Consider the following 23,308-nt stretch of genomic DNA (forward strand, 5'->3'; position numbering starts at 1 on the left):
CTGTCCTGCCACCAGTCACGGCCCACTAGTGAGCACACCGCTTGCCACCAGATCACAGGTTCTTCAGGGGTGGGAACCACGTCACGTATGCCCTTGACCCTCCACAGCTCAGTGTGGTTGAGTGTATCGGTGATAGAAGCTCTCTAAACATTTCACATGGTAAAGGCGCAAAGGCCATTAAGGATGGATATTCTCAGGCTGATTTATGTAAAAATTAAGTGACTTTTAGTTTAAAAAACAGAATGCAAATCTGCTTTTTGGAATAATGAAGTCCACTTAGTTGGCTTTTTTACTAGACGGAATGAAGTGGTGGTTGTATTTTCACCTTTCATCGGTCAGCTCGAACTTCTCTGCCTGGATGGGTGGGGGTCGGGGGAGCCTTTCCAGACCACCTGCCCCTCCCCCCACCTCGAGGACACCAAGATTCTCCTGGGGGCAGGCTCACATTTCTGCTCACACAGCTCCTTTTGTTTTCCGTCTTGCACAAATCACAGTTCATAAATTATTTGAACGTCTGATGAATATCCTGTCTTAGTCCATTCAGGCTTCTATAGCAGAACTGGGTGGCTTATCAGCAACAGAAATTTATTCTACACAATTCTGGAGGCTGGGAAGTCCAAGATCTAGTCCATTCAGGCTTCTATAGCAAAACTGGGTGGCTTATCCGCAACAGAAATTTATTCTACACAATTCTGGAGGCTGGGAAGTCCAAGATCAAGGTGTCTGCAGGTTCCGGGTCTGGTTAAGGGCCCGCTGCTTGGTTCACACAGGGCCATCTTCTCTCTAGGTCTTCATGTGGCACAAAAAATAAGGGAGCTCTTCGGGTTCTTTCGTTAGGGCACTGATCCCCTTTGTAAGGGCTCTTCCCTCCTGACTTATTATCTCCCAAAGGCCCCACAGCCAAATATCATCACATTGGGGACTGGGTTTCAACAATGACTTTGGGAGGGGAACAAAATAATTCAGCCCGTGGCAGATCGCTTTGAACCTACGGGTGCAGAAAAACCATATGATAGAGGGTCCTACGCCCTTTCTTCTTTTGTCCCATTCGGAATTCAGAGGACATAGCTAGACACTGTGACCTTTCATCTCCATGTTAATACTATCCAGGAATGTTTAGAGCATATTTTTATATCTACTCTTTAGCTGAATATTTCATACCTAAATTCTATATTTCATGAAGCTGTTCTACAGAAAAGCCCAATTCCTGAGAGTTTCATAGGCCACCCCGCCACGCAGCAATTTAAGCCTTATATCCACCAATGTAAGTGGTTCTCAAATCTGCTGAGCCCAATACTTAGAGACTTTCATAAAAATGCTAGGCCCCAGCGATTCAGATGCTACTCAATGAGACTAAGGCAAGGCCAGGAATCGGTCCCTCAACCTGCATCCAGGTTATGCTGGGGTAGCTGCTTCAAAAACTCTGCCCCAAGGTGTTTATAACCCTCTCCAGGTAACTCGCCAACCACAACCTCCGGATATATCACATCTACTGAGGTTCTCCTCACATCTCACTAAAGGTTCTGGTACTTGTAAAGAGAATAAAGAGAAACAGAAAGTTCTAGAAGGTTCCAGGCAGAGCAGAAAAGGTGTCACTGTGGTACAGTGTACGTACACTTTCCTGGAGAGCAAGTGGGACCCACCCCACAGCGCCACACAGGCCTGTCAGGGCAGATGAGGGGACTCTGAGGGGGTCTAGAGGGAAAGGCCGAGGGACGGTCCATGTGACCAGAGATGGACCCAGGAAGGCACCTCACAAATGCCACTCCCTTCACAAAGAATGGCTACTCGAGTCCTCACTCCTGGTTTCAACGTGGACAAAGGTGTTAGGCTGTTGACCTCACCTGTGCCTTGGCTGATCTTAGCAACCAAGGAAGGGTTCCAAAAGGAATCCTATTTCTGTCCTCTGGCTTTCACTGGGTGGACGTTGCCTCTGTAGACACCATCAAACCCCTTCTCGGATTTTAAAGGAAAGGAAGAAAAATGACGAAGGCAGAGTCAATTTTTGACTCTGAAGGCAGAGTCCTGGAAGTGTTTTTACAGGACACTGTTCAAATCACAACCAAAACATCACGAGTTTGACCACATTAGTGGCAGACAAACTTCACCGAGTGCAGTCTTCTCCTTTCTTACAATGTCACAGTTAGGACAGGTTTCGGATGCATCCCAAGACCACACCAAAAACAGCCTGGTCACTTCTGATGCCAAGGCAAGCATGCAATCAGGACACGTTTCGCCCAAACTTCCAATTCCACATATGTATCACCTTTACTATTTTCTTTCCTATAGTCTTAATATATCTATTCCATTCTCTTAATAATTTTTTATGGTTGTTCAGTTATAGTTGTCCCCATTTCCCCCTTCCCCTTCTTTCCCTCATTATTCCCCTCCCCCCTGCCCCCTCCTCTCTGGTCACTGTCTCTTAATGTTTTTTTAAAAGCTCATTTTTATAAAGTACAATTATTTAAAAAGGCAAATGTATACCACCACCATAAATTGAAACTTCAGCGCCACTTCCCCTACAGAGAGCCAGTAGAAATAAAGACTAAATAGTGTTGTTAAGTGTGAGCTTTGATACCATTGCCTGACCAAGGCCCTGGGCGAGAAAGCTGTTCTTCCTTTGTTATGAAGACCTTCTGTTCCATGAAATCAGAGACATTAAAAAAATAGAGGATTGGATAAAGGAGATGTGGTACATACACACAGTGAGATAGTACTCAGACATAGAAAAGATCAAATACTGCCATTTTCAATATTTCCATTTCTCAGTGGACTTTGAGAACATTATGCTAAGTAAAATAAGTCAGTCCAAAAAAGCTAAGAACCATATGAGTTCATATATGTGTGGGATATAAAACTGGAACTCAGAGACGCAGACAGACAACAGTATGGTGGTTACGGGAGTGGCAGGGGGGCAGGGAAGGATAAAAGGGCCAAATATTTGGTGAGGGAAGATGATTTGACATTGGGGGGTGGGCACACAGTGCAACATACAGATCATGTGTCACAGAAATGTACACATATGATCTTATTAACCAATGTCACCTCAACAAACTTAATTTAAGAGGAAAAGACAACATATTTTTTTTTCATTGTGTGAGAGATGCTTTGTTCGAGACACACAAAAACCAATTTCTTCTTCTCCAACTAAAAAACACATCAGAGCAATCACTTCACAAGGTATATAAATATTTCATCACTATGTTGTACACTTGAAACATATAATATTGTATGTCAACTATAATTTGAAAATAAATTTACAATATTTTACATAAAAAATAATATTAAGCAACCAATTTCCTCCTCCCCCACACTTAAAAAGACATTAGGGTGATCACTGTGCAAGTTATAGAAATGTCTAATCACTATCTATATACCTGAAACTAATATATGTCAACTCATTGAAAAATAAATTTAAAACACTTAAAAATACTTTTTAAAGGGCATTGATTGAAATCAAGCCTTAGTGACCTGGATTTAATATTTTGGAAATAGAAATCTATACTTAGTACATCACTTGATGACAAACATGTCATTCATTCATTCAGTCAACAAATGTTATTGAAATGCCTACTATAAGCTCAGCTTTTCCCCAGGTCTGTCACAAACCTCCTGCCCCATCGATGCCTGCACTGTAGTGCAGAGAGACAGGAGATAAACAAACAAACCATATTTTACTTGGATTGCATAAGAATACATATAGATACAGCTGTACATAGCAGAGGGTGTCAAGGACGACTTCTCTGATGAGTGAGTGACATTTGAGACGAGACCCAGAGGAAGTAGGGGAGAACATCAGGCACGAATCCAGACAAAAATCTTGCCAGACAAAAGGAACAGTAAGTACAGAGTCCCTGAGGATGTATGGTGCTTGGTCTGTTTAAGATCGATTAAGCGGGCCAGTGTAGCTCAGCAGAGCCAGCTGGGGTAGACAACAGCGGGAGATGATAGGAGGGAGAGTGATAGGAGGGAGGAGCCTTGAAGGTCAAAGTAAGGTCTTTGGATTTCGTTCTGAAAGGCTAACATTCTTTGGAAAGGTGACAGAACATGACTCTTTAAAAGGATCACCCTGGCCACAGCGCTGAGGAAAAACTGCGGGGCGAAGCAGAGGCGGACACAGAGAAACTCAGCAAAATGATGAATCCGGGCAAGTCAGGGTGGTGGCTCAAGGGACAGGGTGATTTTCTCAGGGTCAGCAATGAGTGTACCTATTATGAGGCTGACAAGATTTGCTGGTGGATTATTTGTGCCTGGGAGCGACAAGGAGGGGTTATGAATGACTTAGATGTTTTTAGCCTGAGCAACTGGAAAAACAGTCGTGATAACTGCTCAGATTAGAAGGAGTTTAGGGGCAGAAGAAGTTTAGGGGCAGGGCTGGTGCTAGTAACCAGGAGTTTGGTTTAAAACGCTGACTGAAGATGCCTTTGAACGTACCAGTCTGGATGTCTGGGGAGAGTGAGAGACCTGGCAACTGTCAGGTACAGGTGGTACCTAGCCACGAGACTGGATGAGGTCACTAGAGAGTGGATGTAGAGAGAGATGGGGTCTCAGTGTGGGGCACTTGGAGGGTCCAGGGTCAAACGATGGAAAAAAACCCTCCAGCAATATGACTGGTTAAATGCTCACTTCGGTGCTTGCAAAAAAACTCAGCTGTTCCCCCTCCTTTATAGGGTAAACACTCCCATAACCTTTGTTGTACAGATCATTTTTACAGAAAGTTTGTTCTTTGTTGATCAAGGTAGGTGAACGTCAACATTTGCTTTCTTAAGAAATAAGCTTTCATGGACTTGAACTCAGAGTGGTCGAGTGCTATAAAGAACCAACTGACAAGCTAGCCGGCCCTAGCTTTATGGATGCTGGCTGGAGACATGAAACCCCTGCGTCAGAAGCAAAAGAGTTGATCAATTGCAGCACCACCGGCAGCATGAGCTTCATATTTCTGATGGGTTGCCCGTGTCCCCCAAATACCCGCAGAGGGAAGAGAATTAGGTGTGGCTAGAGGCTGCCCTGGCAGTGGGTTTCTGACAGCCCAGCTACCCCCAGCCTGGGGAACCCCAATCTTTCATAATGAGCTGCACGCACAGCTATTCAACATTTGCTCCAGAAATAGGTATTTTCTTTATAATACTAAGACAGCAAACAAATCAGCCCTCTGCTTTAGTGAGAAATACTATCTCTGGCTTCTAAGGCTGTTTGCTGTAAATCATCACAGCAAACAGCCTTATTTTGCCTTATTCTGAAAAGAGAATTCAGAACAATAAAGTTACCAGCGTGTCTGCTGACAAGAGATATATGGACAATTATCTCCCAACAAGAGGAGAAATTAAGTGGTGCATTTTGGAGAATTTATGAGCCTTTATCCTGTTCCAGTTAGGAATTCAAAACCTTAACTATTAAAAAAAATAAAAAAAAACATTTATTTGACTAGACAACACTTTAACCTGGTACAGAAGTCCAAATATAAAGTATTCAGGGTTACAAAAGATGGTATAAAGTGGTTCCTCATTTGCTGCAAGAAAGAAGCACACTTCTCTCACACCTGTTTTTTCTTGCATCCTGGTTAATTCTGCCTTTTTAACCAACTTCCAAATGACTAAGGCTCCCTAAATAGGTATTAAAAGCCCAGCTCTTAGGGGATATAAAAAACTACTTTTGTATTATTAGGGTTTTATTAGTTTTCTACTTCAGCCCCCACCCACTTCTGCTTGGCCCAGGCAAGCCCAGATGACGAAGCTAAGGGTCTGAATCAGCATAAAAACACCAAGTAGCGGCGACATTTAACCAAGAGCTGCTGAGAAGAAGCTTCGGTGCAGTTCTCTTATCTGTTGTATCTGCCAGACAGACTTGTAGCTCCGTGATCAATGATACGGAGCTCTACTCACACTCTTTCTTTTCAGAAGATCACATTTCTGTCTAGTTACAATCTGAGGACATATGTCATAGTAAGCTCCTGATAAATCCTGTGGACAAGCTCTGCCCATCAAACCTTCAAATGTGACTAGTCCAAATTAAGATGCGCTGTTAAGCTAGTAGGAAAAAATGATAGAGTATCAAATGCCCCAATAATTCCTATATTGATTGCATGTTGAAAAAATATTTGGGGTATATGGGGATAAATAGGATGTATTATGAAAATGGGTCTTTTTACATGATTAATATAGCTATTAGAAAATTTAGAATTATACATGTGGCTCACGCCATTTTTGATTGGACAACATGACCCTAGAATCTTGGGGGAAAGGCATAAACTTGCTAGAATATAAGGCGGGAGGAGCTTAAACCACTTTCTTTGACTATTAAAGAAAAGGGAGACCCCAGAAAGTTGGAGACACAAGACTGCAGACATTGACCGATTCAGGAGGAGAAAACCAAAATGTGTAAGAATAGATGGTGTTCATTTTAGTAAAGTTGTGTTCAATTCAGAACGGTTCCTACAGATAGCAAGTGCTCTCCAAATACGACACAATTTATACCAAAATTCAACATTTCAGAAACACATTGACATGAAACAAATGACATGGCACAACTCTCCAACATAAATAACTTACATTCAGTCCTTAAAGTTAAAGCAGAAGAGTAAGAAGCAAGGAAGCACCTACCCCGCAGGGGTGAACAAACACCCTGATGTGCTGGGCAGGGACTACCCAGGCTCGGGACCAATGCTTCGTGCTTTTCCACTGCACGTACAAAGTGCACGCAGGGCAGCAATCATCCACAGACATGCTTCAAGAATTGTATGAGCAAAAACTAAAACAAAAGATAATGCTTGACTCCAAGTTAGATAAACTGGTTGGAGCCAGAAAGTATTTGTCCTCTGACATGTGACCCAAGGGGCTGCGATTCGGTGCCTCCGGGCCCTACATCACACACAGGACAGCGATGTGTATACGGAGCCGGCAAACCTCAGACCAGGCTGAATGAAATATCACACGGGCTCGTCTTTTTCTTCTACAGAGGAGAACATGGAGCCACCGAGGGACAGGGAATGCGCCTGAGGCCACAGAGCTGCTTCGAGGCGGTAGCGGGACCCAAGCCACAGGGCCTTACAGCACGGTCTGCATCCTGGGTGTGACTCTGGTGCTACCTGACCACTGACCTGGGGGTCTGAGAACTGGGGATTTTTCCTCTTTGCTCAGGGGTTTCAGGGGGATTAAAGACCCTCTAGGATGCACGTCACAGGCTTCGGTCACCTTCATCACGCTCGGTGGGAGTGAGGCTCATGCCCCGCGTCCCCTTGTGTCTTCTCACCCGAACTAAAGAAAAGCTGACGCTCAATGAAAGAAATAGCTGTGGATGCCCACCCCTCTAATCTTCACGTATTTGAGGGTCTCTGGGCAGCCTGGCGCCTACCCGACAGCTCCCCGCCATGGACGGATGGCTGAAGATGGCAATGTGGAGCCTTTGTGCCCCTAGAGACTTACAAATGAAACCTGGGTTCCAGGGATCAGAGTGGCTACCACGTGCAGAGCAGAGTGACACCGCAGAGCAGGCTCATGGTCTTGTCCCTGTTCTCTCTCTCTGCCTACATCCTTCAGCCCTAACCTAAGCCACCCAGACTTGCCCTCAGCTCATCACCTGTTTCTCAAATAAGCACAGAGAACTACACTCTCCTCCCACTTGGCCTGGCCATGGCTCCGTGCAAGACAGGTCAGCATATTCCATATCAAGATCCCAACAACCACAAGCACCACAAGGGAGGCTTGTTCATGGAAATCAACCTCCAACTGGTAGCTTCCTGGATGGGAGGGATTTTTCTGCTTGGAGGCCTTCCAAGTGTTCTTGCTTAATTCTTACTTCTCACACACACACACACACACACACACACACACACACACACACTCTGCTCCACAGGGCACCCCAATCTTACAAGTTTTCCAGCCCCTCCTATAAATAATAGCTGGCTGCTGAGACAAATTTACATTGTGGTAGGAGTCCCTCATTTCATAGGAAAAGACATAAAGAGTACAAAACACAGAACTGCATTTTCACTGCGCCTCTACAACTGTCCCCTGTCCCAGGGTCAGGAACTTCAGTAAACACCCAAAGGCCTGTTATCCCTGGTGTTGAGGCGACTCGGTTTCCCCCTTGAGTCTAATCCAATCCCCGCCTAGAAAAGGTAAGTGATTCCTGGGCTTCTGAGCATGCCCGGTTATCATCCGGAGACGTGGTGTGGAGTCAGGGGGCAGGGCAGAACCCCAGGCAGGCCCCGATAGTGACATGCCACTAAGCCAGGAAGGAGGCACCATACCTTTGCAGGTGAAACATTTGATGTGGAAATGTTTGGTCTGGACCCGCAGCACTTCGCCCTTGCACGGTTCCCCACACTTGTGGCAGTGAATGACAGGCTTCTCGGACGGGTGGTGAGGGTCCTGAGGGTGAGCCACTGGAAGGAAAAGGAAAGACCCATGTGAGCAGGAGGAAGTCCTATGAAAGAGGTCATCGTGCACGTGCATAAATATCCACATAATTTTGGTATCATATGAGCCGCATATGAATTCCTAAGTATGCACGGAGCCCCTTCCCACATGCCGTAACCACTGGATGCACACCTTAAATAAGAAAGCTGTGGCTTTGACAGTCTCGTGGGGAAAACACAGGGCCCAGCAGGTCTGCCTTCCTCCCAGACTTCTCTAGGTCTATGTAACCAGGTCATTCAATATATGATCTTGTTTGGTTAATGCTTTCTAATAGGTCTTTAAATTCATGCACTGTGAATTTATTGAGGATGGGGACCATTTCTTACATTCATGTTTTTTTTATCCATTTGTACTTTTCCGTCCTTCACCCAGCTCCTCAGAACACAGCACAATGTCCACGTGCCAAAGGACTCTATAAATGTTTATTTACTTGGTACACGCTGGCTAGCTTCTCGTCTACTGTACCAGAGACAGCCCTGACGTTACTCTGGCAACTTGTTTAACCTCCTGGAGGCCTGTTATGAGACTCCTACTATGTGCACAGTTCCTGAGGCACACATTGCAGGCAGTAGTTTAAAAAAATCAGTAACCACGTGGTCCTCTCCAAACCTCAGTTTCCTCTCCTGCAAAACAAAGGGGGTTGGGCCAGGTGATTCGAAGGTCTTGCAGGCCCTGAAATCATGGGATGGGGCCAAGGAGACTATCCCCTCAGTTCCCAGAGCGGCTGGCAGAGAGCACTGCTGCTGCCCTGTGGGGGTAGGGGGGGCGATACAATTTACGGCCTCCTCTTTACAAACGCGGCAGAGAGTCATCAGCGAGAGAACACCTGTGGCCTTAAACGAGCCTCGGGTCTTCACTCACCCTGCCGTTTCTCCAGCCAGAGAAGGCAGAGGCCCTTTCTGCTACTGAATTCCTTTTCTGATCTGAACTGTGTGCTATATAAAATGTTTTACATACGTAGCTATGTGATTGTGATATGGGATAAGAACAGTGACCCTAAAATGCATCAACCTTCACAAAGAACAAAGATAATTTTTTTTCTCATACAGTAAAACCGGACTGGAGGAGGAGGAGATGTGAGCAGATATTCCTGAAACTCAATTTAGAAAAGCACCTATAGCCAGGAGCTCGTGTCCAGTGCAAGCATAATAGCTCATTGTTTCTCTCTGGCCACGGTCATGTTCTCATTCCACCTGGAAAGAGCTTGAACAAGACAGTCCAAATAATCCATTATCAGCTAAATTCTCAGAAACAAGGTTCTTCTTGTGAGATTGAGAGGAGGAACAGGTGTTGTTTCAGGTTGAACACCTGATCCAAGTTCTCTGCGTTGGACCCCGGGAGCGTCCGGCAGAAGTACCAACCTTGCCTTACACCTGCATTTCCTTATCTACCCACTGGGGCCTCTCTCTGAAGCCTGTGTTTGCAACAGAAGCAAGTGTGATCTAAAGGAGTTAAGGAGAAGCATCCGTTCAAGATCTCTAAACAACCGCCAATTTTAAAAAGATTTTTAAAAAATTTAATTGTTCTTCAAGTACAGTTTTCTGTCTTTTATTCCCATCCCAGCCCACCCTCCCCCCAGTGCTCCCCACCTCCCTCCCATTTCCACCCCCCTTAGTTTTTGTCCATGTGTCCTTTATACTTGTTCCTGTAAACCCTCCCCCTTTTCCCCTGAAATTCCCTCCCCTCTTCCCTCTGGTCACTGTCAGCCTGTTCTCTATTTCAGTGTCTGTGTTTTTATTTTGCTTGCTTGTTTGTTTTGTTGTTTAGGTTTCTATTAAAGGTGAGATCATATGGTATCTGTCTTTCAGCGCCTGGCTTATTTCACTCAGCATAACGCTTTCCAGTTCTATCCATACTGTTGCAAAGAGTAGGAGCTCCTTCTTTCTTTCTGCTGCATAGAATTCCACTGTGTAAATGTACCATTGTTTTTTGATCCATTCATTTACTGACAGGCACCTAGGTTGCTTCCAACTCTTAGCTATTGTAAATAGTGCTGCTATGAACATTGAGGTACATAGGTTCTTTTGGATTGGTGTTTCAGGGTTCTTAGGACATAATCCTAGAGCAGAATTGCTGGGTCGAAAGGCAGATCCATTTTTAGTTTTCTGAGAAAATTCCATACTGTTTTACATAGTGGTTGTACCGATCCCACCAACAATGACAACCACTGATTTTTAATGTCACCTGAACATTAAACAAAGTTTCTGCTAACAATGTGCACTTCAAGTGCTAGTGGAGAATATGTGAGTTTCTCTTTTAAGTTAATTCCTACTTCCACACAATTTACAATAGCCAAGTGCTGGAAGCAACCTAAGTGCCCATCAGTAAATAAGTGGATCAAAAAACTATGGTACATTTACACAATGGAATACTACGCAGCAGAGAGAAAGAAGGAGCCCCTACCCTTGGCAACAGCATGAATGGAACTACAGAGTATCACGCTGAGTGAAATAAGCCAGGTGGTAAGGGACAAATACTGTATGCTCTCACCTTTAACTGGAACATAATCAACAAAAGAAAAAAGCAAGCAACATATAACCAGAGACACTGAAATTAAGAATAATCTAACAATAGCAAGAGGGGAGCAGGGAGGGAATGATGGGTGGAAGGGTTTTCAGGAACTATTATAAAGGACATGGACAAAACCAAGGCTGAGGGGGGAAGCAAGGGAGGGAGGTGGGTTTGGCTGGGGTAGGGGGGAAATGCAGACAACTGTAACTGAACGACAATAAAATAATTAAAAATAAATAAAAATAAAAAGCAAAAAAGCCCCACATATTAACATTGTAGTTATCACAAGAATAAATTTTTGCTATTTTAAAAAAGTTAATTCCTGCCTCTTATAGGACTGGAGGAAACTAATATTTATTGAGCATCTACTAAATACACAGAAGCCATTTCATTAAATCCTATCTCTGCTCATCTCTCTCCCTTTTCTGTCCCACCTCCCCTCTGCCTGTGAGGTGGGTAATATTGTTCCCATTTGACAGATGAGAAAATAGAGCCTCAAAGAAGGTGAACAGCCTGCCCAAGTTAACAGTAAATTTAAAGATCTACAGCCCGGTCTTCCTGACTCCCAAGTTTGTGCTCCTGCCATACTATATGACTAAATCAGAAAATTGTTATAAGTCAGGCAGTAATTTATTTAGCCGAGGTCAAGCTCAAGTGCAGTTCTAAAAGTGGCAGTTAGGACTTGGCTTACCAAGGGGGCAGACACAGTGTGTGCAACAGTCACGCAGCTGGGCATGGCGCCCACGTGTAATCCTGGAGGTGGCTCCGCCTATCCCGGCAAACAGAACCCGTGTGCCTGCCCCACAGGAACACGCAGGCACCTCGGCCCCACCAAACGGAGTCGGGGATCTAGTGTGTCAGTGAGTTCCTCAGGTGATTCTTGGGCATGCTGGACTTTTAATTCAGACGATATGGCTGAGCAAGTCACAGACGAGAGTGAGGGTGAGGGAGGACCCACGGGACCGACCTCTGTAGAAACAATGCCGAAGCCACAGGACTCTCCACGACAAGGGAGAGTGCCTTTTTGGACAAGCAACAGCACTGCCGTTTCTCTCAACACTCGAATTTTTTTGTAGCTAAGCAAGCGGCCCATGCTGAGTAATGATGAGGGAAGGAAAATATCGTTTCACTTCTTGGCTCTTCCCTTTGTCTGAACGAAGGTGCCAGCGCTGCTGCTGGCAGCAGCTGCAAAGGTCAGAGCTGGGATCAGCATCTGTGTTTTGCAAGCATTTCCCTTTGGAAATATATATGACACTGTGAAGTCCTCCACGCCCAGAGATGAGCTTTCGCTTTCACCCCGGGACGAGCAGAGACTCTGTCGTGTCCAGCTGCCTTTCCATCATCCATCAGCCCAGGCAGACGCATATCAGAACACCCTGCCTGGGAAGAAATGGGCTGTTCTGATCAGAGAATGACAGAGCCCAAAGGCCGACGAGACTTAGTGTTTATTTCATCTCAACTCGAATCGGCGTAGATAAAAGACCCTCTCTCCGTTTCAAAGATTAGTAAAGAGGTTCAATTTACACAACAGCCTTTGGCAGTTTGGTTTATACCAAAAGTATGTTCCTTGGCTCAATTCTACATTTTTGAAATATGCTGAGTCAGTTGCAGCGTAGCGATGACATTGATCCCATGCCCCTCATACTTGCCAGCTGGCTCTATCACTCGTCTTTACTTAATCGCTCCATCTTTCAGAGCCTGGGTGGTCCCTGCTTATTCAACAGAGAAGGAAAATGAGGAGCAAAGAACTTACATTCCTTACCCAACGTTACCAGTGAGCGATTGGCAGGGCACTCAGGCCTCCTGAAGCTGGGGCAGACACGGGGAAAGCCCTCCATGGCCCCTCAGTGCATTGCTAACACAACAGTGGTACAATGAGAAACCAGAAGTGTGGCTGCACACTTCCTGAATAGTGAGGAAGCAACGTGTGCAGAGCCAGCAGTCTATCTGAAAAGGTAAAGCAATTCCTCCACTGCATCGTATCCAGTTTGCAGGGGCTCCGCCGACTCAGACAAAACAGCCTCTGACAAGGCTGGGAAGTTTCACACCGTCTTTCACAGTTAAGCAAAGTGGTCACATCCCCCCGAAATCTGGTGCCCGACAGGAACCAGAGTTTCATGTTAGATGCATTACTTTTGAAATGCCTATTCAATATCTCGGGTGATGAGACCGGGGGAGTGAGACCATTAAGGATATCCCAGAATCCTTCGGTGCCCCCAAGAGGAAGGTCACAGAGATTCGGCAGAGCCCTTCTTTCTAGTCCCAAACCAGCGTCATCCTGCCCGGGCTACTTCCATCGGATGCCAACCAATGGGGCTAGACCACCAGAAACAGAACATCTGAGAAAGCATGTTGGAAATGCATCTCCTTAGCAGGTGACTATCACAAACCCATGACTACTCAGTATGAATTACAACTTGCCCTGGGTTCCCTGAAATACTCAGAATCTCCCAGGTATCAAACTCCTCTTCCCAAGTGCCCTTCTCTCTCAATAGCATCTCGGCCCATCACTGGGCCTTTGAAACCAAGCCCGAGCCGAGCCGTACCCTTGGTAGCTTTCAAAGCCCGTACGTCTGCATCATCTCATTTGACTCTGATGAGAGCTCTATGGAGGTGGGAAGAACAGGACCGCCAACCTCCTTTTACAAAGGGGCAAACTGAGACTCAGGAACAAAGCTATTCACCCCAGGTGACGTAGCCAAGAAGTCAGAGTTGACAGTAAACTAATACGGTGCTCGCCACACCCTCATCCCCTAATCAGTGACGCCTGGAACTTGGCAGTCACCCTTGATTCCACCCTCTTCTTCATCTCCCACTAAACTACTACCCTTACACCCCTTTGTCATCCCTTGTCTCCCCACAGGAGTCTAGCCCTCAGCTCCTCTTCCTCAGGCCGCTGAGTTTCTTACACCCTGGCTCCTTCTTCTCCCCACCCGTTCAATGTGGGCTGCACCCAGGGACTTCTCTCCAAAGAGGGCAGTATGGAAACAGGGGAAAGGTAACTCTGCACTGAACAAATCTGACCAACACTACCTCAGCGGGGTGGTCAAGGTCAACTTCAACAGTGACAGTCACACAGACAGCGTATACCTTTGATAGCATATAATGGACACCAGCACTTGGCCTCTGTGATCTTTCTTCCATAGAAATCTGCAACCCTAGTCTGATCATGAGAAAATTCCCAAAGTGAGGAATATCCTACAAAAACTGGACCAGCACTCTTCAAAATTACCAAAGTCATCAAAAACGAGGAGAGTCCTCTTGCCACAGTCAAGAGGAGCCTAAGATGACACGATGACTAAATGTAACGTGGTGTCCTGGAAGGGATCCCAGAACGAACAAGGGGCATCCGATAAAACTAAGGAAGTATGAATAAAGGAAGGCCTGGAAAACACAGGGTCTGACACAAAATAACACCCCCTTTTTCATTACAAACTCTTATTATAAAATAAAAACAAGCATGTCATTCTGTAACATAACAATCTTACACTCAAGCATGCCACGTGACACTGTAGGTGAAATGTTCGAATTAAAACTATAAATTATTACACCCATATTATTACCCTACCAACTCCACTGGAGCAGGCCTTACTTCTGCCAGACCCTGTATATCAATATTGGGTCATAAATTATTAAAAAAGTATTCTGTCACTATAAGCTGTTACTAGTATGGGAATTAGGTTGCTAGGTATCATACATAGAAACTGCACTATCTTTTCAAATATATTCTATAAATCTAAAACTATTCTAAAAATGAACTGTGTTAACACGAAAACAATAACACAGATTTTCTGGTAACTCTCCCGAGCCCAGCGCATCAAGTCTGACGGTCCCTGCCTAGCCCCAGTGACTTCAGTGACACCCGCCCCCAGTGTTTAGACACCTAAGAGGAACTGCACTTGCTGAGTGTTTACCACTGTGCTAAGTGGTGTTAAACTCAGGCAGCCCCACTCCAATGAAAGCACACTCGTACACTCTACCATTCACTTGCGTCATATGCAAATCCTTCCGTGGTTGGGCCTTCTGCCCACCCCCCAGTCTGCGGATCTTCATTTCCCCAGGTTCTTCACCCTCCCCCCGCCCCACCCCCCTGTGCAGGCCTCGCTTGGAATGGCCTCTCCTCTCCTCATCTGTCCAAATCAAACCCGACTCCCAGGGCCCGGCCCCCGGGGCCTGGCTCTGCTCTGAAGCATTCACTGTGGCTTCTATTGATCCAGTATCTCATTTTCCCGTAAATCCTTCCACACTAAATACCTGTACTATCACTCAGCACTTCATTTCCTCCTGTTCTGTGTTTAGTTTGCTTTTGTTTCACAATGCATCAGTCCTGGCCTTACAAAACTGCAAGCTCAATGGTCAATCCCTCCAAATTCCTGGGATACTTCTGATTCACATATCAAATACATTGCATTGTGGGCCAAGGAAAATACGGTTACCACCCAATACTGTACTCAGGCATCTCCCACATAAAGCTGAACTGAAGATATCTCGATGAATAACTCCATTGTATTATTAAAACAGGCACAACTTGTTGAACATTTATTATGTTCCAGGCACTGTGGTCACTAATTCATACCTGCAATCACAGATAATCCTCACAAATGCCTTATGGGGGTACTGTCTTATTATTCCTGTACCACAGGGGAGGACCTGAAGACTAAGCTGGATAGCTTGCTCAAGATGACACAGTTAAGAAGTCATCTGAGCCCAGAGGCCATGCTATGAAGCCCTGAGTAGGGGATTTCTACAGGAAAGTCGTGTCCAGCCCAGATGGAAACCAAGCTGGTGCAATGCGCTGACTCAGTTCCGGTGACCCCAGCTTAGAAGTGGTGAGCACTCAGCTGCGTCACAGTCCCAAAGGTAACACCTGCCAGTAAATAAACAGATGGGAAATAACACTTCAGATCTCAGAAGAAATTATTCCGGGCTGCAGCATTTACGGGAAGGGCAACACGGCAAGGAAATGCAGCCCTCTGTGAAGAGGGCCCTTCTTGCCAGGAGCACAGGCCTGGTCTGGATTTGAGATCACAGAATGGTATTCTCCCGGGAGCCTGCGTGTCAGAGCGACGCCTTCATTACCTAGAACGTTTTCTGTGCTCCTCCCCCACTGGTTCCCACTTAACTGCGAAGGCATCCCGGAGATGTGCGTGCCCCACTCCCGCTGCTTCTCTCCACCTCCCACCACCTCTCTTTGTGCTAGAATGGCACTAGTTCGGGGCTTAGGAAATGAGAAACTCAAGAGCTTAAATAAATGCATAGTGTGCTTAATTTGCAGTTTACCTAAAAAGTCCATTTCCTGCTGTGGCAAGTGGTAGTTCCTAGAAGCTACACACTGCTACCCAGTCATTAGGTGTCCAACTCTCTTCTTCTCTGTAATTGGCTTGCATGACCTAATTTTCTTAGACCACCTCCATTTAACAGGCAGAATTACCACTGGGCACAAAGCACGGGGCTGCCTTGGTGCAAACACTTGCAGCAGGTGGGCATAGGACGGCTCTGTCGCAGCTTCCCTGCTACCTGTGGCTGTCCACTTGAACGACGTCCTGAGGCTTGCTCTGCCTCTTCTGAGACAACGCAATAGGTCCTTGCTATTCCTCTAAATATAAAAGACACTGTCAGCCATCGGTCAGCTGGGATCCTCATTATAGAAATAGCCCAGGCTCAAATCCAGTTAATCTGATTCTCCCAAAGCACAGAGGTGCTAGGGTTACAATAATTTGGACTGAAATTTCCTCCTTGGTAATCACGTGACGCATTTGCCCTGATGTGTTACACCTGCCTTCTCTACATAAAGGTTACTTTCAGAAAGGGATTTAAATTTGGCGTGGTGCCTTCTCCTCCTCCTTCTAAAAGAGTGACTCCTTAGCCACACCTGGAGGCTGGGGTGCTGTCTCAAGGTGTGGCTGCTCTCTGACGGCACTTGCTGATGAACCTCCCCTTGCCTTTCTCTGACCTCCCCTTGCCTCTCTCTGACAACACTTACTAATTGGGCTTTGGAGTACAGTCACTTATACAAAGTCCCACCTCTCCTCCAAAACTATAATTAAAAAGGATCTCGGATTAGGAGTTAGGAGACCAGAGTCCTGGCCCTGCCTTCCCTGCCACGTGCCTCCACCTGCCTGAGACGGTAGAGACGCTAAGAATAAAGGTTCTACCGCACAGGGTGGATGTGGAGACAACGCCAGGTCATTTCCTCCTGGGGGCCCTGGCGGCACCAGCCTGGCACGCAGATGCCCGGGTCAGCTGAGTGTCAGCAAAGACTGTCACTAACCTGTATGAGCAGGAATTTCTGAAGGATAACAAAATCCCTTCTGCAATTTGATATCTCTTTGTAAGGTCACCCAGAAATCTCAAATTGTCCCTGCACAGCAATTTCATTTAGAAATGGATCGAGTCAGACCACTGGGCAGTGGCTTCAGTCTGGATCCTGCTGGCAGAGCACCACAGCTTTAGGGACTGCTCAGGAGTCACCTTTGTCCTGGCTCCGAGAGTTGGAGGGACCGTGGTCCCAGTGGAGCTGTTTATGCAAATGCAAGTCAAGAGACAGGGTCACAGTTAAAGTCCTAGAGGAGAACGTTGGCAGGAAAGTCTCACATATTTCATGCAGCAACATTTTTACTGATATGTCCCCTAGAGCAAGGGACATAAAGGAAAGAATAAACAAATAGGATCTCAGCAAAATGAAAAGCTTCTGCACAGCTAAAGAAAACAGTATTGAAATAAAAAGAGAACCAACTGTATGGGAAAACATATTTGCCAATGATACCTCAGACAAGGGTTTAATCTCCAAAATATACAAAGAATTTATACAACTCCACTCTAAGAAGACAAGCAACCCAAATAAAAAGTGGGCAGAGGGCTTGAACAGACATTTCTCTAAGGAGGACATACAGAGGATCCAGAGACACATGAAAAGATGCTCAATATCACCAGCTATCAGAGAGAGGCAAATTAAAACCACAATGAGATATCACTTCACACCGGTCAGAATGGCCATCATTAACAAATCAACAAACAACAAGTGTTGGAGAGGTTGTGGGGAAAAGGGGACCCTAGTTCACTGTTGGTGGGATTGCAGACTTGTACAACCACTATAAAAAACAGTATGGGATTTCCTCAGGAAACTAAAAATGGATCTGCCTTTTGACAGCAATTCCACTGCTAGGATTATATCCTAAGAACCCTGAAACACCAATCCAAAAGAACCTATGGACCCCAATGTTTATTGCAGCACAATTTACAATAGCCAAGAGTTGGAAGCAACCTAGGTGCCTGTCAGTAAATGAATGGATCAAAAAACTATGGTACATTTACACAATGGAATTCTATGCAGCAGAAAGAAAGAAGGAGCTCCTCCCCTTTGCAACAGCATGGATGGAACTGGAAAGCATTATGCTGAGTGAAATAAGCCAGGCGCTGAAAGACAAATACCATATGATCTCACCTTTAATAGGAACCTAAACAACAAAACAATCAAACAAGCAAAATATAACCAAAGACACTGAAATAAGAGAACAGGCTGACAGTGATCAAAGGGGAGAGGGGAGGGAATTTCAGGGGAAAAAGGGAAGGATTTACAGGAACAAGTATAAAGGACACATGGAAAAAAAAAACTAAGGGGGGTGGAAATGGGAGGGAGGTGGGGAGCACTGGGGGGAGGGTGGGCTGGGATGGGAGTAAAAGACAGAAATCTGTACTTGAACAACAATTAAATAAATAAATTTTAAAAAAAGAGGCAGGGTCACCGTCTATCAGGGCCGTGCGACGGGAGTAGCCCAGGCATGGTTGCTGCCATTGCCCGCTGCTCCGAATTCCTCACTAACACATGAACTCCTCCCACGAAGGTATCTATTTGTTTTTCACCAGCATTTCTCTACCCCAACAAATGTCCTCATTATCATTTCATCTCTGCTCCTCTGTTGGGAAAGAGCCCATAAAAAGACAAATAAGAAAAACCCTGAAAGACACCATCAGACCCAGCTCCCATCTCCTGTGGGTGTTTTCACAAACACAGCTCGCCCAGAGCTGCGTCATCACCCGTGTGAGCACCAGAGACGTGCCAGAAACTTAGAAGCCGGAACTGCCTGTGCGGGCAAGCAGGGTGGCAGGGAGGGTTTACGGGACAGTCGGGAAGAAGGCGCGGAGTCTGTGCCTTCAAACACTGTAGGCTTTGCGCTCATTTGTTCAATCCCTTTGCCACACAGCATTCAGAATGCCCCTTTCAGGACATAATTCAAACAGATCATGTCACAAGGTCAGCCCTCCAAGGGGCTCTCACCTGACTATCCAAGATGTCCTACTGTGGCCAGAGAGCCCATTCACGGCCGCAGGCTCTCCCTGCGCCCTTCTCCCAGAGGCTATGTCCCAGTTCTGTGCAAGGCTGGGCCCTTCTCCTTCCGGTCACTCCCTGAACCACCATACTTCCTGCCTCCCCACCTGTATCTGTCTACTCTATACGTTACATCACCATCTCAACATGCTAGGTTCTCTGTCACAGGGTCACTGCATTATAGTCTCAGGGTCTGGCGCAGCTTCTGGCACAAGGTCTGTGCTCCACACATGTGTTCAGTATGTTCATTTATTTGCTATTACCTTGGGTTTTGGTCCCTCTTCCAAGGCAGCAGCTTTTGGGTGACATTGAAAGTTGGTTGAATACCTTGGGTTCACCAACAGGAGCTGCAAATAGGTAATTTTGATGATGGCAATAAACTCCACTAATGAGAGAAGATAAAAGAGTTGCTTAAGTTTCTGACCCAGAAGCAAAAGCAAAAACAAAAACAAAAGTGGAAGGGATGAGCTTACAGATGGGTCCATCTCAAATCGACCCTGGCTAAACTTCTCTGAATGAGAACCATGCAACGAAATACAATTTCCAGCTGTGGGAGGAGTCGGGGTGGTACTAGAGCCTTGGAAAAGCCACACGTGGTGTCCCCGGAGCACGGCAAGATGATGCACTGCCGCAGAGTGGGTAGACTCTCCGGTCAGAATCCCAACCACACCTCACTTCCACTCTCGAACGCTTTAAAACAACCATTCTTAAAAGGTCCACATGCTACTCCACCAAATTGTTATTAGACATCTCATTCCATTGCACAACATAAAGATCAACTAGGGTCATCAGCTCACTTGCCAAGGGGATGTGGGCACCCAGAACCCAGGGGGCAGCCTTCCCTGGGTTCTATCTATCACAGGACAGCAGGAATCACTGGCCACAGAAGCCGCTCCCATGGTCCTGAAGCAGCGTGGCATGACAAAGCTTTATGAAGTCTTACTTTGCTTCAGGTAAGCTGCCAAGAGACTGCCCAGCAGAAATGGCGGCCTTCCCTGGTTCCTCAACTCACCTATCCCCGCCCTATTTTACTTGCCTGGGTCCTGAAACTAATCTGATCCCTCCATGTCAATGAACTCGCTGCCCTGATTTTACTCAGCCAAGAGGAATAATGACAGCAGCAGCAAGAACAAACAATTACTGAGTGCTTACTATGTGCCAGGCATTGTTTTATATGCTTTGCATGTATTGATTGGTTTTCACAACAGTCCTATGAAATTGGTATATTAATGTCCTTAGTTTCTGGCTAGAACATTGAGACACAGGGAGGTTAAGTGATTCAGCCAAGGTCCCATAATTAGCAGACTGTAGAGCTAGGATTTGAACCCAGGCAGTTTGGTTACAGAGCTCCCATGCATAAACACAACTTGTTTTTCAGGCAAAGGTATAAAATCCTGAAGGCTTAAGGGCTAATTTTACAAAGCCACCAAGGCAAATGGGTTAACAACTGGACCACGAGCAACGAATGAGAAAGAGGTGGAAAATTCCAGGCTTCACAAGTTCAGGCTCTGAATTTGTCTTTGCTGAGAATCCTCGCGACAGGCTGTCTGGCAGCGCCATCAGTCACAACTTTAACCCATCTCACCACCTGTATCTGAGTCTCGCTGTCTCCGCAAAGAGTAGTCAGCTGTCCCCTTGGCTCTGGGCTGTGTGCCCACCCACCCTCCTACTTAAATAAACTCTACCAACCAAATGACCCTCAGTTAACATTTACTGAGCACCTACTGTATGGCAGGAGCCACCCTGAAAGGCTTTACACATAGTATCTCATTGAAACTAATCCTGACAATAAAAAGATAAAGAGCGTATGGTTTTTCTCCTATGTGCTTTTATTTTTATCAAAGTTTAAGAAACAAATTAAAAAATTTTTACTTTTTGATAAATTATTAATCTTGACAGTTTCTCTGGTATATTAAAAAACCAGAAGTATATTAGTTATTTCTCGAATTTTGAAGGATTTTCTAAATACCTTACACCATATTTTGGCACATATAATGTACACTTTTTTGCCCAAATTTTTGAGGGAAAAAGAACAAGGAAGCACATTATACATGGGCAGTACTAATTCTGTATCTATATAAGTGGGTTTTTTAAAAGATTTTAGTTATTTATATGTAGAGAGAAGGGAAGGGAAGGAGAAAGAGGGAGAAAAACATCAATGTGTGGTTGCCTCTCATGTGCCCCCTACTGGGGACTTGGCCCACAACCCAGGCACATACCCTAGACTGGGAATTGAACCAACTACTGTTTGGTTCGCAGACCGCACTCAATCCACTGAGCCACACCAGCCAGGGCTATATAAATGTTTTTGATTCTTTTATTTATACTATGCATTAAAGGTGTAACTCTAGAAAGCAGTGATGATATCTATATGCAAAATAATACCCTGGAATATTATAATTAGTTTTATTTCAAAATATAAATACAATTGAGTTTAAAAAATTAAAACAAAAGATTTTTCTTCCTGAAAGTTTGGATCAAAAGAGTGGGTGCACAGTATACGTGGGAATGCATTATACACAGCCAAACACAGCATTTTCACTGAATATAGCAGTCTGGCTTGACAGTTTGTGTACTGAACATGCTCTTCCATTGTTTTCTGGCCACCATTGCTTCTGATGATAAGTCATTTGTATTCTTGTTCCCCTCTATGTAATGCCTTTTTTCTTTCGTAAGATTTTCTCTTTACTTTTATTTTTTAAAATAATTTGATTATGATGTGCTGAGGTGTGATTTTCTTTGCAGTAAGATTCTTAAATCTATAAATTGAGTCTTTTGAGTCATATATTTTTTCTACTCCAATGAACCACGTTAAACTTTTTTGCTATTGCTCCACGGATGAGGCTCTGTTCATTTAAAGATATTTTTTTCTGTTCTTCAAATTGAATAATTTCTGCTGATCTGTGTTCAAGTTCACTGATGATTTCTTTGTCATCTGTAGTCTTCTGTTAAGCTTCCAGTCATTTTTTTCATCTCAGATATTTCATTTCATACATCACTTCTCTAATTTCCTGATGGTTCTTTTTCTACAATTTCAGTTCTGTAACTTCAAATGATTCAATTTCTTGGCTGAGATTTCCTATTTGTTAGCTCATTCTGGTCCTATTTCCTTTCCATTTTTGAACACAGTTATACTAGTCATTTTAAAATCCATATCTGATCATTCCAATATCTGGGTTATGCAAGAGTCAGTTTTTAAGAATTGCCTTTTTTCTTTAGTAAGGTTTGTATTCCTGGGGTTTTTTTTGTGTGTCTCATAATTTGGAATTGTATTCCATGATATATTGTAAATATATTTGCTGTATATTGTAATATATTATAAAAACTCTGGATTCTCTTAAAAAGTTTTAAATAGGCTTATACGCATAAAGAGCAAATATGCTTATAATGCATGATGCCAATTGCCTGCCCCTCATTCCCTATCCCAACAGGCAGGTGTGTTCAACTTTTGGTGCTTTTTCCAGTCTCCTAGCCACGTTTCTTAACACCGCATGCAACTCAGCCACTACCTTCAAACACCGCCCTTACTAATATGGCTGCATTGTACCCTTCGGTTACTGTGGTCAGTGTTGCACTTTGCAGATGTTGTTACTGTTCTACTATCCTATTATAGGCCATCCTAGGGGTACAGTTCTTCTCTTGTACAATGTTTTTCCCCTCTTCTAGATTAAATTATTTCTTTTTCTCCCACTTGCCTAGTTTCTGAGGGATAATCCATATTTTTTATTGTAGATCTATCAGTAATTTTTTTCAGTGCTTAAACTTACTAGATAATTTATCAAACCTCCCCACCTGTAGAGAAAAGTGGGTGTTCTCAGTTCTCTTTTCACTGAAGAACAGAACTGAATCTCCCACCAGGTAAGAGCTTAGCTCTCTGTCCTCTGGAAAGGGGCAGAGTCATGGTTCATCTGATACCAGCCCCAGCTCGAGGCAGCTCGCTGCCTCTGGGCAAGGATGAGCCCACTACGGTAGCACAGCCCCACGGTGCTGCTCCCCGGCACAAAGTGCTTGGGAGGAGACCACCCCCAGGCCCTGTAAAGAGGACTCACCA

At 44.9% G+C, this 23,308-nt stretch overlaps 1 protein-coding gene across 15 annotated transcripts in view; it reads right to left on the bottom strand.

Annotated features, from left to right (window-relative positions):
* ABLIM1 (actin binding LIM protein 1) overlaps nt 1–23,308 on the bottom strand; it is a 262,998-nt gene that overhangs the window by 120,725 nt on the left and 118,965 nt on the right. For all 15 annotated transcript variants that reach the window (XM_053668634.1, XM_053668628.1, XM_053668627.1 and 12 more), the window contains exon 2: nt 8,249–8,383. In XM_053668634.1, coding sequence (XP_053524609.1) covers nt 8,249–8,383 — 135 coding nt within the window. The remainder of the gene's footprint in view (nt 1–8,248; nt 8,384–23,308) is intronic.

This window comes from Artibeus jamaicensis, unplaced genomic scaffold, assembly GCF_021234435.1.
Source record: "Artibeus jamaicensis isolate MK-2021 breed Jamaican fruit bat unplaced genomic scaffold, CSHL_Jam_final contig_490, whole genome shotgun sequence".
Taxonomy (NCBI): Eukaryota; Metazoa; Chordata; class Mammalia; order Chiroptera; family Phyllostomidae; genus Artibeus; species Artibeus jamaicensis.